A 20910-nucleotide genomic window follows, 5' to 3' on the forward strand; every position below is an offset into this window, starting at 1 on the left:
CTCTCTGCCCACTTGTGATCTCTCTCTGTCAAATAAATAAATAAATTCTTTAAAAAAAAAAAAAAAGAATAAGCTTAGTTTTTCATAGCCTCTGGTCTAGAGTTCTGGGCTTTTCTTAGATGACACCCATAATCTCCCTTATTTCTTCTTATTCCTGCAGGAGGAAAAAAACAACGGGTCTTCACCAAAAGCATTTCAGTACACCATGTCACTTTACAACGCCATAGTTAAGGATTGTTTTCCCCATGTTGGCTAAGTGAAAGCCGATCAGAAGTGAGTCTCACAATGGGAAGAAGTGGAGCCGAGATAACAACACAGGTTTGGCTGCCAACTCTTGTCCCTCCAAAAGACTTCTTTGCTTTTATCCAAGTTAACTGCTATTCCGGTGAGCCTTCAAGAGAATTGTAATCTTGAGTTATTTACATTTCAGGGATTTTCAGACTGACTGCCCTTTTCTCCAACAGGTTCCCTTTTTCACACAAGGACATTAGGGCATTTTCTTCCACAGACCCGAAGTCCACTAAGAGCATCTCCTGTTCCATGTGCAGGGAAATGTGCTCAGTCTAGCTGCAGTGCCCAAGAGACAAGGATCTTCCAAGTTGTTGTCCAGACTCATCCTCCTCATTGTGGTAAAGCACAGGTCAGCAAGACAAGGAGCAGGTGCATCTGTGAAAGGAAACAGAGAGCCATCTGGTCCTCAGGGAAAGGATGTTTGCAACTCTTCCTCTGGGCCCAGGGCTAAGGTGCTAGAGAAGTCTGGCATTGGAAGCTCCTTAAATATTGTTTAAGAGAGGGAAATCAGGGGCAGGAGAGAGATATTGATTCACAGTCACAAAATTACTGCCAGATTTAGAATCTTACATCAGGTTTCATGAATCTTTTAGTTTTTCTGCTACGCTATGTATGAGCTTTCTTGCTAAGGTCATTATTCTAGACAGAGCCAAAATCCCAAGTAGTACTAACTTAGCTCAATTCTGATGAATTTATAAGAACAGATAAAATTAAAGGTTGAGATTCTGATGGCATGTCTCCTTTCTCCTTTCATTACAAATTTCAGTCAGATTCCTTAGGCCCTTACTTAAACTACATTGGCAAAACGGAGAAAGATTTTTGGAACAGGGAATGCGTACCGAGGAATATAACAAACACCTGGGTTATTGCTTGGTGATTATGCAAGTAAGAATACTCTGTCCCCAACTTGTAACCCTGCACCATTCCCTAGGATCTCTCTGAAGAGCCACTGGAACAGCCGCCTCCTTTCCCCCCAATGAAGCACATTTCTACCAGGGACTACAATGAGGAGAATAAAGCTTTAACAGCAAAACTACACAGCTGCCTCTAGAGGGCAAACAAGGTTCATTGGAATCTACGGTTTCTCCATATGGCTGACTCAGCTAATTCTTTAGTCTGAGAGCCCAGTCCAAAACAAGCTACCTTTGCTTCCTGGCAGCCTAGGAGCCGTGGGTTCATAAAGGACTCCACTGCAGTCTAATTAGAATATAATCCTTTCCTGGGACTGAGAAAACTCTGGTCTAGAGACTGTTAAAAACGTAAGTGGTCTATTCAAATACTTGGCTCTGGAGGACTATCCAAGCCAAGGAAAATGAGATTGAGTTGAATTAAGACAGAAATCTTTATTAAAATGTGTCCTTCAGTAATATGTTAGCATACATACAATATACACACATACATCTGTACACTCTTTGACACACCTCACGGATTGCCACCATCAGTTTAACCAATAAATTAAAACTAAAAACAGGAGGGAGAGGGTGGGGGGTAAGACTAAGGGCAAAATCTCCATTTTTTTTCTGGTAAGGAATTGCAAATTTCTCAGAATTTCCCTGGGGAAAACCTGTGACCAGAGAATCTTTGAAATAAAATACATAAATCCCCGCCTCCCCAAAAAAAAGATTCCAAAAGATGCAGTTACAACAAGTGTGCTTCTCAGAACAGGAGCATTCATTCCACTTCATACTCTGGCTTCTGCACCTTCTGGCTTCAAGACAGTCTTCCCCTCGGCTGGGGCAGAGAGGTTCATATGGGCACTTGGGCTCGGTGCACCTTGGGCTCTGGGAGTTGAGGGGCAGGCTGCCGTATGGGAACGAGGGGAGCCACACTCATCTGAGGTGATGTCTGGCACATCGTCTGACTGCGTATCAGAGCTCTCCAGGTCACTGCGGATGCTCTCGGGCTGGGCCAGGCTGATGTCCCAAACTTTGCTGGCCACACAGTCTTTCTGTTCACAGTTTTGGTGTTTGCAGGAGGGATCCTCTTCATTGCTGCCACTGCCACCACGACCACTACCTTCTTCTTCATTCTCTGCCATCTGAGCGTGAACATGGAGCGAGTCCTCCGTGCTGCTTCCACTCACCAGCTGATAGTGGCTTGGTTTGGCTTCAATGTCCACTTGGATTTCCATATTGTTGCAGTCTCTGTGGAGACAAAATCCACTTTGCTGAGTCATGTATGGGTCATGCTATACCTGTGGGTACAAGCAGTTTGTGGGTTCAGGATTAGGAAGTCCAAAACATAGGTAAACTGTAAACTAAAGTTCACTTTTAGCAAAAATAAAAAGTTAACCTAACTCTCAAATAAGATGAAGAAGAACTAGACTCCTTTTGATGATTAAGAACACACACACCTCTGCCAATGTCTTTACACAACCAAAAAAGAGCTTTCAAAATTCAACTAAGGGTTGGATCCTCACACTATCTTACTCAAAATACAAAAGAGAAAGAAGATTCGTAGTGTTTTACTACTGTGTCACAATTAGAAGAAACCAGAACCTCTCCAGGAGGGAGTTGCAATCACACCCTATCAGTTACACAGCTTCTCAAAAATGAAGAGAACTAGGTGACAGGAGTCACATCAGGCAAAGGGTGACGTGAGAGCAAAAGCCACTGACCCACAGACATTACTAAACAGCAACCTAGCTCAAGTTTCATGAGAATAATTATACAATAGCCAAAAAAGATCCAAAAAATGGGGGGGAGGGAAGAAAAGGAAGAAAGAAACATCTAAAAATCAAGTGCTAACAAGAAGAATCAATCAAGAGATCCCAAACACTCCTATACAAGAACCTGACAGGGAACTTGGGGTACACACTATATATCCCATCTGATGGTACACACAGCTCTAACATGAGGCATTGAGCTTCTGAAGGCCTAGGACCCGACCACAAACTGTAACCTCTCCTGGGCATCTCTGACTGTGCACATACCTGTCCTGTGGGTTGTAGGAACTGATTATGGAACCGGCCATAGCACGAGTACTTGCGTTGTCACTAATTGCACCAAGACTGGCTGTGTCTTTGGGGAAAATTTCCTTTTGGACATCGGCTTGGACTTCTAACCTGTGTAAAGAGGGGACGTTCAAGTTAATACGAGACCTGGGTATTCCGAGACAGTCTGCTTCCTGGCTCGCATCTATTGAGTGGATCTGATCTTCTCTAATTGCCAAATAGCTCAAATAGATACCCACACGGTTTCTCTCTTGAATAGCTACTAAAATCGTCCCCTCCTTTCTATCCCCATTGCTGCTACTTAACTTTAGGCGCTGAACATCTCCTGCCTGGAAAACTGCATTTGGGTTCTCTCTCCAGCAGAGAAGTCCAACTCCAACACCTTCTAGATTAGTGCCAATGTGGACAAAGCCCCTATCACTCTAATAGTCCTCTCTTGGCTCTCTACTGCCAACAGTCCTCTCCTGGCTTCCTGATCTGCCTCCAAGCTTTCTCTCCAGTTCCATCTCTCACTACAGGTCTCAAATCATAATCACTCTGAATTCTTTCTTTCCTTACACACCTATATATGTTGTTTACCTCCATGACTTTGCACATGCTATTCCCTCTCTGTGGAGGTTTCTTTTCTCTGTGTGACAAACTCCTATTCAGTCCTTAACGACAAAGAAGTATCATCCCCCTCACTCTCCCAGCAAACCAGTCATTTCCTGTTAAATGCTCCCACAGCATCTACCTATTTATTAAATCAATTTCTACATCTCCCTCTCAATCATCTGTGAGCTCCAAAAAAAGGAGAGACCACATCTCATTCACACTTTACCCTCTGTGTCTTGCATACAGGAACTCAAAACACTTAGCAATCAAATTACCCCCAGGCTACAAGATTAAAGGACATAGAGGATCCCACCTTCCACAATAGCAGCAAACTTTCCCAACAGTGTGTGGAAGCTGAGAACCCGTAACTATTTCCCTCTTTGGTTCTAACACCAGTTTGCTGCACACCTAAGTATTTCCTCTTAATAGGTTTCATAGTCAAACCCATCTGACTCATCTACTTCCTTTAAAAGGCTTTCACAGAACTGGAACGGCTGGACTGGCTAAGCTGCAGTCTCAGCAAGTCAGTCTCCAATTACGTCTGTCTGCTTATTTACAAGGGTGATGGTTTTAAGAAAGCCCAGCAGTGAATTCTCTGGCATGTGGGGGTGGGATCCCCTAACAAGAGATGACCAGAGTTAGGAGACACAGACAGGTCAGCAGCAGCCTTCAGCTGCACATTCGGGCGACCCCTGTCCTACAGCCTGCACTTTCACTCTGCAACTCCAGCCTCAAGACACCCTTCAAGAATGTGCCACGGCCCCAGAAGTGAGGCAGTGCAATCAATGCACAGTGTGTTGAATCAGAGACCTGGGTTCTAGTTTTAGCTCTTCCACAGAATCTCAGAATTGGAAGAAGCTTTCACAAACACCATCGCTTAAGTGCTTCCCTGATGCTAGCCTGTGCAATGACTCTGCCAGAATCACCTGGGGAACCTTTTCAAAACACAGATCCCTAGAGGTCCTACTTCAGGAGATTCAAATTTTTAATTCTGGGATAAGACCATGAAATCTATTTTTAAGAGGCTCCCAGGTGACTGACAGGCACTCAGTTGTGGGATCCAGTCCATCTGTCATCTGTTGCTTGACTCCTTCTAATAGCCAAATGGCCATCTGGTCTTACTTTAAACACTTCCAAGGATAGGCAGCTCAGTATCTTCTAAAGTAATCCAACCCTTTTGGGACTTTTATATAGATTTCTTTTACTCTCTATAATGAAACAAAATTAAGTTTCCCTCTAGTTTCTGCCAAGTTGTCTTAATCTACCTCTTGGCATGAGTCAGAAGCCTTTCTCTCTGTTCAAAGTCCTTCAGATATCTGAAGGCAACAATTTCTCCTACTTCCCAACCTCCTTTTGTACTACCTGCAGGTCTCTCTTTATTCAACTAACTGCTTCTCATATAACACATGTTATACTCCTCTGAATATATTCTGGTTTATCTAACTGGTAAAATGACTGAGCAAGTTGTAACATTTTTAATCATAAAACTTAACAGTTTCTCCGGGGCACCTGGGTGGCTCAGTGTGTTAAAGCCTCTGCTTTCAGCTCAGGTCATGATCTCAGGGTCCTGGGATCGAGGCCCACATTGTGCTCTCTGCTCCGTGGACAACCTGCTTCCTCCTCTCTCTCCCTGTCTGCCTCTCTTGCCTACTTGTAATCTCTGTCAAATAAATAAATAAAATCTTTAAAAAGAAACAAAAACAAAAACTTAAAACAGTTTCTCAACACAAATTCATAGAATTGATTTTCCTTATCTATCAAATGGGAATAAGAATAAGAAGGTAATAAGGATCACAGCACTAATTAGCCAACAAGATACAGTATAAACGCTATTCAATTGAAAGTCAATGACAAACCTAATGGGCAGCACAGCCTTGGGAATTCTACAAAAATGCATGCTTTCTCTTCCCGAAGCAGGCAACCTAACGCAGCAGAGGGAAGACCTGAAGTCAGGGTTGCTCTTTATACGGACCCACTGTGGTGCAGTGTGGAAAGAACAGTGAAGGTTGTGTAGGTTTTGAGCCTATTTTCTCATTATAAAATTAAAAACAAAAAACACAACAACAACAAAAAAAACAAACCACTGATGACTACATCAAAATGAGATGATATAGGAGATGTGCCTAGCACAGAGAAATGGCTCAATACAGGTATGTTATTTCTTATTATTCCGACTGGTTCTGTCAGAAATTATCTCTTTGCTTACCTGCTATATTTTCCCTTGCCACTGGAAAGAATGCCTCCACTCAGAGTGCCCCCTGAGAGGGCCGCAAAGCTGGCTGTCTCGCTGTATGGACCCTGCATAACACTAAGTCCATCTGTAGGGCTTCCGCTGGTGCTCAGTACACTAGTCAGGCCTTCAATGCTGCTTTCCCCAATGCTGGGATTCTTGAGGGCTCGCCAGGCGTCAGCCACTGGGGATGGAACCAAACATTTCAATTCAAGATAAGACAACATCAAAATAGAGTCTATTATTTTCCTGTAATGATTCTTCAGAGTGGAGAATATTCATGCAGAAAAATACTCATTTACTCATTTAATGAACAGCTACCATATGCAGCTACCACATATCAGGTGTTTTAACATATTGTTAATATTTAGTCTTCCCAATAACTACACAGTAACAGTCCTAATTTTAGAGGAGAAAACAAAAGCTTAGAACTAAATGACATGTCCAAGTCATGCCTGGTCCCACGAATCTACACTTTTGATTCCAAGTCCACTATTCTGTCCATTTTACCGTAGATGCCATCTAATCAAACATGAAGATTTCAAAACATGTTTAGGTCATATTAGGTGTTGATTCTAGTAGGGTGCTTCAAAAACCTGTGGGACTCTGGGTGCCCTAGCTTAGTTAAGATGGTAAAGTGCAAACATCAAAGTGGAAGTCACGGGAACAGAAAAAGAAGCTGGAAGACTTGCTCCAGTTCCAGCTCTGCAGAAGCTCTTAAACCCATTTAACAGATGTTGAGACAAAAGCTTAAAGAAGTTCCTATTAAATGGGGATAATAATAGCCCCTGCCCTCCCTATTCAGAGAGCTATTGTAAAAACCAGGTGAGATAATAACTGTGTAAAGTCCTCTGAAAATTATAAAGTACTGTACAGATATAAGACTTTATTATAATCACCACTGTTACCAGCATACTTGGAGTTACTTGGAATCCTACTAGTTTGTACCTGCCACACAGAGCCAAGTACCAGAGGAATTAACCTAATAACTCTGGAACAAAGAAATGAAAAGCTAAAAATACTTTACCCCCTACAAAGCTCATTATCCAAAGTAATCCAATGACAATCTCGCTGTAAAATGTGCTGAAATCTACTGAATTTTCTGCCCCATAAATTCAAAGGGAAATTAAAAACCTCCCTTTACCTGTGATTGGACCATCATCTTCATCAAACTCAATTTTCACCCCCTTTCCGTTTGCTGTGCTAACTCCACAGCCACCTCCACGACAGAGGGAAATGGGCACAACCCCATAGACATAAGCCAGCATAATGGGGACGCCAATACCTGGGGGAGGAGAAGAAAACAAGTCAGCAGGTCACTGCCCTAAATTCTCCTTCCCAGCCTGAGCACAGACAAACCACTTTATAAAGGGCCAAAGACAGACAGAAGATGGCTATCCTAAAGAGGAGCTGGGTCTAACAGAATGATGACTGGACTTGGGAATTAGAAAAGGCCTGGATTAGAATCCTGGTTCCAACTCACTAGCTGTATAATCTCATGTATCTTCCCAGGATTGTCAATGATCAAAAGAGAAGGTATGTACAGTGCTCAGCACAGTGAGTATACGCTGCTCTCATTTTCCCTCTTCTACTTACTACGGACATGCTAATCCAAGAATCAATCAATACTCAAACATTAAGTAAGTGATTCCTGGGGTTTAGGATCCCCCCAGAATGTTAATTCCAAAATCTTACTGCTGTGGAGGCAGAATGACTTAGCTGTTAAGAACACAGGCTCTGAAGTCAGATTGCCTTGATTCAAGTACCAGCTAAGTGACCTTGAGCAAATTATAGCACCTTTCTATTACAACCATACTGCTATGAGGATTAAATGAATTAATACATGCAAAACATTCAGAACTGCTCCTGGTACATGGAGAGCCTTAATAAATGTTAGTTGTAATATTCTTATTCTAAAACAAACCCTCATGCCTTCCAAAATACTGTGAGGCATTAAGCAAATCAAAATAAAAGTAATTTTATTTTATGGGTTCCCCAACAAATAGGGAAGGAAGATAAAAGGTGAAAACTAGGCCTTAAAGTAATATTCTTTAATTTAGCATTTTCTCTGAGCCAGAGAGTTCTAAGCACTAATTTAGGACTGAAAGACCCCAAACTCTGACATTTTAGTGTGGCTGATAATCCTAATAATAGTGCCTAAAAGAGTTAGCCTTCAAGGTGGGTTTGGCATAAAATGTAGGAGCCTCCAAGGTGATACATCTGGCCAGGTGGCTAAACTGCTATAGTCAGAAAGCTGGGTAGGTAGGGGGTGTGGTGGGAGAGAGGGCAGGAAGGAGAAGAGTCTCGTTGCGGGCTAGCTTACCCACACTAACTGCCGCAATAACTGGGGATGCAATGACAGACAAAGTCACTCCTCCTGTGATAGCCAAATTCCTCTTATGTTTGGATGTTTTCCTTCCCTCGTACCTGCTGTGAATCTAAGAATAAGAAAGAAAATCCAGGTCAGCAGGTTAGGGTATCAATTTTTTGCCAGAGTAAAAAAGAGAAGTGAATATTCTAACTATATTAAAATACATCCCCTACCCACCAAGAGGCTATCTTTCTCAAATTTTAACCTAACTCAGACCAGGGTGACATAAACTAATACAGAAAAAGTTAATCCAAGGAGAGACAAAGTAACTCAGGGTTGTGAGGAAAGTACTTCACCTTTAAGTCACTGAGACAAACCAGGCCTAGGATGATAATAAGAACTTTTAGATCTCTTGGGTTTATGAAAATCCATTTACGAAATTAAGGTTATTTTTATCTAAGAACCAGCTGGTTTTCAGGAAGCTCTGAAATATAAACTCCTCCCTATTTCCTTCAAAACTTTACCAACAAACCTGGGGATAGAACACCCACAGAACTCAGCATGTCTTACCTTCCTGCCAACATAAACAGGAATGCCGATGACCATGGCAGGAATGGCAATGCCAGCAATGAGGGAAATCCCCACTGGAGCACCAATCAGTGTTCCCAGCTGCCAAAGAATTTTCTTCTTACGGCTCCATGGCTTCTTGCCCCAGAATGTGCATCCAGAGGGGCTGCAAAGGACACGTGCTCAAGTTAGTATCGATATTATAAATGCAGCTGTTGTCACCAGAGGGCTTGATAAGAGCAAAAGCCTTCTTTTCCAATAAGAATGATTAACAGTTACCAGAGGTTATAGAAAATGAATATATTACATGAAAGGGAGAAAAAGACAAGGTCTGATTATTAGAGCTTTGGGCCCTTCACTTTTTGTTTGTAAAGCTAGGCTTCCGGGCTTGAAACTTCTTTTCCTTTCTCTGCTACTGAACTCTGTCCTCCCTAACCCAACAGTGATGCAGCTTTTTAAAAAATTTTATTTATTTGAGGGGAGCCCGGGTGGCTCAGTGGGTTAAGCCTCCGCCTTCAGCTCAGGTCATGATCTCAGGGTCCTGGGATTGAGTCCCGCATCGGGCTCTCTGCTCAGTGGGGAGTCTGTTCCCCCTCCCTCTCTCTCTCTGCCTGCCTCTCTGCCTACTTGTGATCCCTCTCTCTCTGCCAAATAATTTTTTTAAAAAATCTTTAAAATTTTTTTGCTTAAAATTTTTTTTGCTTCTCCCTCTGCCTCTGCCTGCCATTCTGTCTGCCTGTGCTCACTCTCTCCCCCTCTCTCTCTCTGATAAATAAATAAAACCTTAAAAAAAAATAAAATAAAAATTGTATTTATTTGATAGAGACACAGCGAGAGAGCGAACACAGGCAGGGGGAGTGGGAGAGGAAGAAGCAGGCTTCCTGCTGATCAGGGAACCCAATACGGGGCTCAATCCCAAGACCCTAAGATCATGACCTGAGCTGAAGGCAGAAGCTTAAAGACTGGAGCCACCCAGGCATCCCTGATGCAGCTTCCTTGACTGATACATATACTACTTGGGATCCTGCACAACCTACACACTTGACATCTCATTCAAAAGTGCTATGCCCTGCAGCTAATGAACAGATCTGAATAGTTTTCTTGGCTTGTGTCCTATCCATATCCAATAGATAGTGTAAACCATGTTCCTGGGGAAATATATAAAAACACTTTGTCATACCCTTTATGTCAGTTTCATTCTCTTTGAGTTTAGCTACTTTTATACTCCATCCTTCTGTGTTCAACCATTTTTGCTCACTCCCTTTGTCCTGTGTTCTCTACTAGATAGGATAAGCAATTTTGAAAGAAAGGATCATGTCTTACACACCTGTGTCCCCAGTAATCAGTACAGTGTAAGTAACTCACTGTTTGCTATATTGGAAATGAAAATGTTTCATCTACACAATGAATGTTGTTTGTAAATATTAACTCCTTCAGGACAATATTTTAATATTCACTCTGAATTATTTGTAAAGTCATTACATGCAAGGAACTGTAAAAGGTAACTCTGACCTTAATAAACTTACACAGTTTAGCAAAATTAGACATGTATATGAAGTAAAAGTAGTGATGTTTATAATGAAACATTTAAGGAATGCCAATACAGAAGAATGAGGCAGAAAAAGCTGGGGAAGACATCATAGATGAAATGGCATTTAAGTGGCCCCTGAAGGGTAAATAAGAACTGAACAGGTTGAGATAAAAGGGGGTTGCTGGGAGGGTGATGTGATCAGAAAGCATTCTGGGCAAATGGAAGAACATGAACAAGAAAGATAGCCAGAGGAAATAGCAAGCCCAGGTTACTGGAATATAGCATGTATAAAAACACATGGAAAAAGCTAGAAAAGGACATTAGGGCCAGAATGTGGCAAAGCCATGCTCGGGAAACTGAACTCTATCTGGAAGGTAATAAAAATAGTCCCTGGAAGTTGCTAGAACTGAAGAAAAACGTGGTCACAGGAGTGCTTCAGAAGAACTTTTTACAGCTTCCTTATACTGTAATGAGAGGACAGACAACTGTGTCCTTTTGACATCCTTTTCCCCAAATCATTAAAAGAACAAGATGATAAAGCAATGGACACATTTCCCATCTCACCTGAGGTAATGCAAGTCTGAGATCTCTTTCATACAAAGCCAACAGAATTCACAGCCACACACTGCACAGGTCATATGATTACAGCTTCCATCATTCATCTTGATAATGTAAGCACTGCATCGTGGGCATGGCTTGATGTCATCTGCTAAGGGGGGAAGGAAGATTGGGCAGAAAAATACCCCCAGTTAAACCTAATTTGATTTATTATTCCTAGGAATATATATATACAGAAATTGAGAAGACAGTGAAGAACTCTTGGCTGAGAATTCCAAATTGTGCAACCCACTTCACTAGGAGGCTGGCTATGTCTATACCTCAGGAATTTTCATAAAACGGATCCTTGTCTCACACTGAGCTGCCTATCCCCAAAACTGGCATCTTATACAGCACTTAAGCCACACTCTGAACAAGAAGACTTCCCTAGAGACAAAGATGGTTCTAAGAAAAATGGAATTCCACTAGCCAATAGGCTGGCAGAACTCAAAGCAGAGTTCTGCAGGAAGAACAGTCTGCAGCTTGGAATTGGCTTTAAGTTTTGAAAAAGTTTGGCTCAGAAATTAATTTCTTAGGCTCAGCAGGTAACACTGTGATGTGCTGTTAACAGAACCCACAGACCCCTCCCATGATACTTTCAAATTCAAAACCTAAAAATAATTGGGTATGCTATGTAGCACACACCTAGTAATTTTCACAGCAAGCTAGGAACTATCCTATTAAAATGACAATTTAGGAGATTATGCTGTGCCAGGAAAAAGTGAATGGTAAAATCTTTCCTACCAGTCTCTCCCAAATGACATCAGTGAAATAAAATACATTTATAAAAGGCAATAAACCCACTGACATTTTTAAATGGGTTTACTCTGACCTGCCAAGGTTCCTCCTTTTAAGGTTAATCATTAATCCATACTAATATCATTTCCTTTCCTTAAATCTGTACCCTACTTCCAAAAGCAGTGATGCACTTAAAGCTAGGAGGATAACAGTAGAGGTTTAATACTAATTGTTTTTCTGCTCACAATGAAAGTTTTGAAAAAATCCTTCACAAAAGGACCTAATTACTCTCCAACAGGAGACATATTATTAAAAAGATAGAAACTACAGAATTCAATTTTGTTGCATTCCAATTTTATCAATTTATAGATTGGAAAACCTACAGTTGTTAGAGAGAAGCTACATATCAAATGTAATACTGAATGTATTACCAAGTAATTTTGCTCTCTGATCCCAGGAAATACTTGAGTAAAATAATCTCTCCCAGCTTTAGGCTCACATTATGAAATATCAAATAAAGAGAAAAATGAGACAATGCCAACTAATACCTGGTCCAGATTCTTGCCCGTAACTGAGACCTGAAGTGTGCTTGGTCCGTACTCGCAAAGTCTGTGCCCTCTGCTGACGGGCCATATCGCATGTCTGATTTGGATGCCATATTTGCTTGCAGTGGTAGCAGAACTCTGTCTGGCAGCCTTCCCTCTCACAGGTCAGCTTTGGGCAACTGGCACAGCCATAGGCAATAACAGCATAACTGGGTAAGGAAAAAGGAAGAGATACCAGTAAGGTAAGAATGATCGGAACAAGACAGACATTATTCATCACTCCTTACCACTACACATGATAGAGAGAAAAGAGTACACATATAACACATAACATAACCACACATAATCATGCCTAACAAACTGTAAAACATATTCTTTGTGAGAAAGTAAATTTCTCCTTGAGATTCTAAAAACAAATCATTTACCTTCTGAAAAATAGGGTAAAATACTGGATTTAGCCAGAATCTAGCATGTATTCAGTCACAGTTTAAGCTACTTTAAAAGGAGTTTACCACAGCAAGTTTCACAAGTAGCAGGGTACAAAACTATAGCTTTTTGATGGTTTGCTACATTTAGAGAGATTAGAATTTGGTTACACTAAAGGACAGAAGATTTGTAAAACAAAAGTATGCGAAACTGAAGTATACTTTTTCATTTTTTTTTTCAAAGATTTTATTTATTTATTTATTTGAGAGAGAGAGACAGTGAGAGAGAGCATGAGCGAGGAGAAGGTCAGAGAGCAAAGCAGACTCCCCATGGAGCTGGGAGCCTGATGTGGGACTCGATCCCGGGACTCCAGGATCACGCCCTGAGCCGAAGGCAGTCGTCCAACCAACTGAGCCACCCAGGCGTCCCTACTTTTTCATTTTTAAGTTCCACAGTGAAGCTGGTCTGAGCACACACAGCCCGAGACAATAGCCACAGATGGATTCATGATCAATTCTCCCACTGAAGAATTTTATCTTTCAGTTTTCCCCCCTTTTTTAGCTCAAATCTATACCTTGAAATATTTACTTCCTTGACAGGCTCCAGAATCCAAGAATACCACTCACCCACCTTACTAATTAATACATGATAAGGCTATTATTTCCCTCCCCTTTCTTTTCTCTCCTGACACATATTCTTTTTTTTTTTTTTAAAGATTTTATTTATTTATTTAACAGACAGAGATCACAAGTAGGCAGAGAGGCAGGCAGAGAGTGACTGAGAAGCAGGCTTCCCGCTGAGCAGAGAGCCCCAGGTGGGACTGGATCCCAGGACTCTGGGATCATGACCTGAGCCGAAGCCAGAGGCTTTAACCCACTGAGCCACCCAGGTGCCGCTGACACATATTCTTAGTAAAGATTTGCAACTCAGAATCCATCTGCGCCAACATCCAAATTCACACTAATTTTCCAAGAATTACTCTCTCACAAAAAATCCAATATATTTACAAACAACTAGCCCTTCTGACTAGTTCTAAATATGTCAACTAAGTGTTCAGATTATCCTATCAAGTAAACACTGAAGATTAAAAAAAATTAAAAGTAATTTAAAGAAACAAATAAGGGAAAATACCAGCTGTGAAAAGTTCAAACAAATTTTTTAAATCTTTTTTTAAAAAATATTTATTTATTTATTTGTCAGGGAGAGAGAGAGAGAGCACAAGCAGGCAGAGTGGCAGGCAGAGGCAGAGAGAGAAGCAGGCTACCCACCGAGCAAGGAGCCCGAGGCAGGACCCAATCTCAGGATTCTGGGATCATGACCTTAGCTGACGGCAGTGGCCCAACTGACTGAGCCACCCAGGTGTCCCAAGTTCAAATAATTTTTAAACAGGTCAGTGATTGTACGCTTGGGTGTTGCCATTGGGCTTTTCTGTCCCCTATTCCACTTTCTCCTCCAATAGCTAAAGACCTCAAGCAACTTATAAAAAAAGGCTAAAAACATATTCTTGAATTTATTCTACTGTTTGTTTATTTGCATGTATATTAGGTATTCATAACAGCAACACAATTTCTCAGGTTTATTATAGATTCTGCAAATTGATTGGAGAATGACACTGAAAATATCGATGACATATCATTTATGTTATATAATACAGTCTGTACTAAAACTCTTCTCAGAAAGAGCAAAGTGAGAATAGGTCAATGTACGAATGCAAATGATTCATATCCTGTAGGAGTTCTGAGCAAATTTACCCAACCTAGCTGCAAAATAGCTACTACAGATAAACAATGTTTCTCCTAAAGAAAGTGACCTGCTTGCTATTTTGTGTTAAATGGGAAAGGTACTGGATGATCTCAGTACCTTACTTAAGTCAATTGCTGATGATACAAATTACATAGACAGGAAGCCTTAAACATTTCCTGATCTATTCCTACCTCATCTGGTGGAAGTAAATATTTATTAACAGTTTTTTTTTTTTTTTAAAGAACACTTGACAAGATTGATAATGTCACTTTTGGGTGTGGAATTTGATTCCAAGCAAGTAAAATAATCCCAAATACTCATGAACCTGCAACGATCTATTACCATGGCAGAATTACTCAGGGCACTGAGACTTGGCATTCCTGTTTTTGGGCACCTGGTCTGGGCTCCTTGCTCCTGACTCATACTGCATGACACTGAGCTAATTTAAATCTCCAAGCCTTAACCTCTATCCCAAAAATGGAGGCATAGGTGTTTGCCACCTTCAAGTGTAACCATATTCAAAACTGCATTTGAGATCTTTCCCTGAAAGATCTGTTTTTATGGTATAAAAACACAGAACATTTTAATCCTACTTTTGGCCTTTACATAATCTACTCCTTCTACCTAGAATGCTTCTTCCTTTCTTCTTGCCCTGGCAAATACTTACCCATTTAAGAACCAGCTCAAATGTCATCTTCCCTATAAAATCCACTTAACCTCTCCAGGTAGCTTGTTGCTTACTTTATGTCTTATGTACAATTACTTTATACTACTTATCACATTATACTGTAATTATCTGTCTATATGTGTGCTTCCCCAACCAGACTAGATTCAAGGAAAAGTACCACCCATGTTTTAATCTTCAGAGTCTAGCATACTGATTCATGTTCAAATGAATGATAGAGATTCTATCTATTAGCTTTTTTATTTTCCCCAGGCCATTCTAACTCTTCTCCTGGGCCTACCCTAAAGCAATCTTTAAATCTTACTAATGTATCCACTGGTTTACTATGTGCCAGGGACTATAACTTACACCTCAAATTTTTTCTAAAATTTTAGGAGCAAACTCCTAAATTCTGAATGGGGTACTCTTCCCCAGGTAGTTGAAAAAAATTCATCCTTGAGACCAAAACTGCCTTGACAATCTTGTTCCTTCTTTTCCCTGACCTACCCTGGAGTCTCTCTCCTACCCTGCTCTTAGCTTAACCAAGCATTCAGGTTTGCTAATTAGAAGCTAAATAAGCAGGGAGAAAGAAGAGGCAGCTAAATAGGAGATGGAAATTACATGCTGCTAAAAAAAAAAACCCGATGTATCATTTTCCTTCCCCTTAAGTTTATATAAATTTATTAATTCTGTTAATTTCCTAAGTATTCAGAAATATCTTAATATGTGACAGGCTAGACCACAGCATTAACTAACTTCAGCCCTGGAGAAAAAAAAAAATCCATTATGAATTTGATTATGCTTTCATGGACCCTAGTAGTTACAAATGTGTTCCTAAGCAATGTTTGAACTTTCTAGCTCTCAGCCACATAACTTCATTTACAAATGGACCCCGAGCACGTATAAGGGTAGTAGAAATACGACAAATGCAAGAGACTAATATCTGGTCTCCTTATTCCCCACTCCAATCCAACTTCCAACTTCAGAAGGTTATCTATCATTACGTAACTCTTTTACTTAAAATCCTTCAACAAAAAAGAAAAAAAAGTCCTTCAAACCTAAACTTCTTTTCATGGTTTAGATAAGTCTATCAACTGGAGTCCAGTCTACCTTTTCAGATTGATCTCTAGCTACTTTCCAGATCATGCTCTCCATATTGTGTATCGAGAGATGGATCCAAACTAGATTCTAGACTTACTACTATATTTTTATACCTCTATGCAACTGCAAGTACAACTGCAACTGCACTTGCTCAAAACACTCTGGATTAAGATGCTTTTTTTCTCTACTTGCATCATTGTTTGCCTGGTATGAATTCCTACTTACATTCTTCAAGGCCCAGATCAAATATTACCTCCACTGTGAAATCTTTCTTGACACCATCATGTAAAATCTTTTAACTACCCTCTAAGAGCATTTGTGTTTTCTTTAATATGTATTATACTGCATTTATAATCTGTTATCTATATCTATTTAATCTCTTCTAATAGGCCAAACCCCCTGTCAAGAGGACCATGTCTAAGTCCTTTTTGTAATACCCAATATTCACTTAAGGTTCATCACTACTTAATTCTCAAAAGTGTCTACTGAATGATCATCTGTCTGTCCTCTTCTTGCCCACCACCCTCATTATCTGTTTCTCTTTCAAAAAATGTGCTGTTCATTTTCTTTATCTACCTCATCAAAATTCAACTATCCCATTCTTCTGGGATCTAATTGAAAAATTTTGTTCACAGAACTGTAGAAAAAGGGATGCCTGGTGACTCAGTTGGTTAAGCATCTGCCTTCGGCTTGGGTCATGATCCCAGGGTCATGGGATCGAGTCCCACATGGGGCTCCTTGCTCAGCAGGGAGCCTGCTTCTTGCTCTGCCTGTTCTGCCTATAGCGCTCTCTCTGTCAAATGAATAAATAAATAAATAATCTTTAAAAAAAAGGATTGTAGAAAAAGTTGGAATATGGATAACCTAGGCTAAAGGAACTCTCAATCTATTCAGAGCACAAGATTCACTGTTAAATAAAGACACTAACAGAAGCCAGTGTAACTGTACAGACTGACTGTTAAAGGAGTTTAGAAAACTGTAAATAGTCAGGGAAAGTGTCAGTGTAAGATGCCACAGGAAAAACAAAAACATGTTTCCTAATGATTTAAGTTTGGAAGATTTGAAGAATTACACTGTTTATTAGCATTACCAAAATTTACTATACTGTATATTAGCATGTTTAAAGCATCTAAAAAGCTCAGAAATAAATTTTGTTCAATCCAGTACTTCCCAAGCTTATTTGATCACAAGATGTTTTCCTTTCCAGGATTACCAAAATATACATTGGAAAATATCGATGTAAGTGGAAAAAAAAAATCAGACAAAAAAAGATGGTAGGAGATGGTAGGAGACTGTAAAGGGGTTTAAATTATAAGGGTAGATCATATGAATAATCAGTTCTTAAAGACATATGAAGTCATTTTATAGGCAGGTATGAACAGTTTGAAGCAGGGGAGTGATATAAAACGTTCCACTTTAGAATGATACACTAGCAAATATGGGAAATTATATGGAGCTGGAATGCAGATGGGCAGGTGCAGGGACGGGGATAGAGTGAAGAGTTGTGAAATAGAAGGTACAGAGCTAAATTAAGAGATGTCTAGATCACATATATCTCAATTTTTAAAATGTCATACCAGAGAGAAAGAAAGAGAGAGAGAGAGAGAGAGAAAGAGGATGTAGGAAGGCTTCAGAGGGGGAAAATAACCTCCTTTTTCACTGACTGAGAAATTTATCTTGCTCAAGGAGCTGTTCCCTCATAAGTGTGCTAGAGATGAACTGAAGCTTCTGTTCACGGGACAGTCCAGTCCAGTTGTCCAGGAAGGCCAAAAGCTGATACTACCTGTTTGGGTCAGGTAGGAGGGGGTACTGTAGGAGAAAGTGCCAGCAAAGAGAGGCTGGAGTGGTGGACTTGCACAAAGAATTGAGGTCAAGACAGTTTTATCTCCTATTTCATCTGCACAAAAGATCTGCCCCTGCACACCAAGAAATTTTCTGTTGCCTCCTTTGCTCATCCCTCATAGAGATTCTGAAAGTGTTTAAAGATTGGTAAGAGGGTACTTAAAAGGAAAACATTATAGGGCCGCCTGGCTGGCTCAGCGGGTTAAAGCCTCTGCCTTCGGCTCAGATCATGATCCCAGGATCCTGGGATCGAGCCCCGCTTCGGGCTCTCTGCTTAGCAGGAAACCTGCTTCCTCCTCTCTCTCTCTGCCTGCCTCTCTGCCTACTTGTGATCTCTGTCAAATAAATCAATAAAATCTTTAAAAAAAAAAGTCTTAAAAAAAAAAAGAGGAAAACATTATATATTTATATGTTGTGGGGGTTTCTGAGAAGACTCATACTTAAGCAGAGACTCTAAGGGGTATCAACCGCACTATTTATTAGCTGTGAGACATTGAAGCCCACACTGTAACTTCTCCGAACTGGTTTCTCCTTTATAAAATGGGTTTACCACCAACATCCACCTGTATGAAACTAAAATTATTCCTGAATGACCTTACAGTCTGAAGATTACAAAGAACTACAAAAATATCAGTTATTTGTATTTTGAGTTAATTTTATCTCATTTGAAAGTACATTTTAAATATATTTGGTAACGGGCGCCTGGGTGGCTCAGTCATTACGTGGCTGCCTTTGGCTCAGGTCACTATCCCAGGGTTCTGAGATTGAGCCCTGCCATCCAGCTCCCTGCTCAGCAGGAAGCCTACTTCTCCCTCTCTCACTCCCCCTGCTTGTGTTCTCTCTCTCTCTGTGTCTCTCTCTGTTAAATAAATAAATAAAATATTTAAAAAATATATACATATATATACTTGGTAATATTGTACTTAATAAACAGTAATGTAAATGTTGCCCCATTGAAATTGGTTCTCTTATTTATGAATAAAATAAGATCATATTCAAGTATGGGGAAAAAAATTCAAGACCCTGCTTATAAGTATTTTGTAAACAAATAATCTTTTAATATATAGTGTTCTCATTATCATAATCACAGTGAAACTAATGGCCAGAACTCTGTGAGACCACTTACATGCCCCCTTTCACCCTGCCAAATACTTCTTCTTTTTTAAAATTTTTTATTTTATTTTATTTTTTTAAAGATTTTATTTATTTATTTATTTGACAGACCAACATTACAAGTAGGCAGCGAGGCAGGTACAGAGAGGGGAGGGGAGAAGCTGGCTCCCCACTGAGCAGAGAGTCCAATGCCAGGCTCCATCCCAGGACCCTGGGATCATGACCTGAGCCGAAGGCAAAGGCTTTAACCCACTGAGCCACCCAGGCACTCCCTTCTTCTTTTTTTAAAATATTTTATTTATTTGAGAGAAAGAGAGAGGGAGAGGGAGCATGAACACAGGTAGGGGCAGAGGGAGAAGAAGACTCCCCACTGAGCAGTGAGCCCCACCCTGCCAAATATATACACATACACACAGAACGAAGGGAGTTCTTGATAAATTGGCTGTACTTCATCTGCGAGTAAAGAAAAGATGGTCAGGTACAAGAAGAAGAGATAACTAGGGATTACACTTACTGCTCATCCATGATTTTTTACACATTTACACACAAGAATAGGACAGTTTGACTAAAACAAAACAAAACAAGCTGTTTTTCTCCCAGCATTAAAGAGAGGTGGCAAGATCATTGGCCATTCCCTAGGGAACTCAGATACCTGTTTGGAAAGTGACAGAATTTTAGAGTTACTCCTGATTTACCTAACACCTCCAAATGCAGACCTCAAAAACACTTTGCAAACATTAAGCTTCTCAAGTCAGGAAAGGATTAGGCCTATTTCAGATAAGAAAAATAAACTAGATAAGAGGCTGTGATGCAAAAAGTATCAGAAAAGAAACTAGATTTCCGATCCATGGCTCTCTTAAAGTTGTCCTTAGGCCGCATTTGACAAAATGATATAAACAGCAGTATCACCAATAATGCCAACAAGTGCATGCTTTTTAAAAAGAAAAGGTTGAGAGTAAAGACTATTGGCCTTGGTTGGAGTTAAGACCAGTGTTTCAAGCCTGGTTCCACCACCCACTAGCTATATGACCCTGAACAGTCACTCAATGTATTTCAATTTCAATTTTCTCATCTGTAAAACGAAATCAAATCTATCTTACAATGTTGTAAGGATTAAGTTAAATTATGTACTCCTGGTACATGGATACTTGGATGCCAGCTTGCTTTCTTTCCACAGACTGCACCTTCTTTAAACCCACAGATAACACATTAAAAGATATATAAAATTTGTATCATGCTTTTAACTAATTAAAAAAACCCTCTAGATGATACTAAGCCAATACTTGGCTACAATAAGAAATGGCCTTAATTCTTCATTAACTTTTAGTAATGGTTTACGTTGTCACCACAAAGATGATAAATTAATTCCTGTCCGTTTTTATTGTTGTGAGCAGACAGTCATTGACTTTAGAGAAATAAAAACAAAAAGGGAGCTTTTCCAGAAAGATAATCAGCAATGCCACATTTCTCAGCCAAAATTCAAGGAAAGACATCTCAAAAAGGAGTTAATATACTATTCCAAAATTAACCATATCCGTGTTTTAAGTAAATATTCCTTTGGTTCAGAAAATAGACCAATGGTATCTGTAAAACCTATCATATACATTAGCCTCCTAAGGCCAGTGAGATCACCAGGCCACCAGATGTAAGAACCTACAAGGTTG

General features: G+C 40.2%; 1 protein-coding gene across 4 annotated transcripts in view; it reads right to left on the reverse strand.

Annotated features, from left to right (window-relative positions):
- RNF19B (ring finger protein 19B) overlaps window positions 1–20910 on the reverse strand; it is a 23080-nt gene continuing 2170 nt past the window's right edge. The window contains exons 2-10 of one of the 4 annotated variants that reach the window (XM_044237727.1): window positions 12361–12566; window positions 11042–11186; window positions 8950–9112; window positions 8392–8506; window positions 7213–7353; window positions 6045–6252; window positions 3224–3355; window positions 1934–2435; window positions 1–666 (exon numbers count right to left, since the gene is read on the reverse strand). In XM_044237727.1, the coding sequence (XP_044093662.1) occupies window positions 1973–2435; window positions 3224–3355; window positions 6045–6252; window positions 7213–7353; window positions 8392–8506; window positions 8950–9112; window positions 11042–11186; window positions 12361–12566 (1573 nt within the window). In that variant the 3' untranslated portion in view covers window positions 1–666; window positions 1934–1972. Of the gene's footprint in view, window positions 667–1614; window positions 2486–3223; window positions 3356–6044; window positions 6253–7212; window positions 7354–8391; window positions 8507–8949; window positions 9113–11041; window positions 11187–12360; window positions 12567–20910 lie in introns of those variants that run through there. The other 3 variants (XM_044237728.1, XM_044237726.1, XM_044237730.1) reach the window with 3 other exon arrangements.

The sequence above is a fragment of the Neovison vison genome, chromosome 2, assembly GCF_020171115.1.
Source record: "Neovison vison isolate M4711 chromosome 2, ASM_NN_V1, whole genome shotgun sequence".
Taxonomy (NCBI): Eukaryota; Metazoa; Chordata; class Mammalia; order Carnivora; family Mustelidae; genus Neogale; species Neogale vison.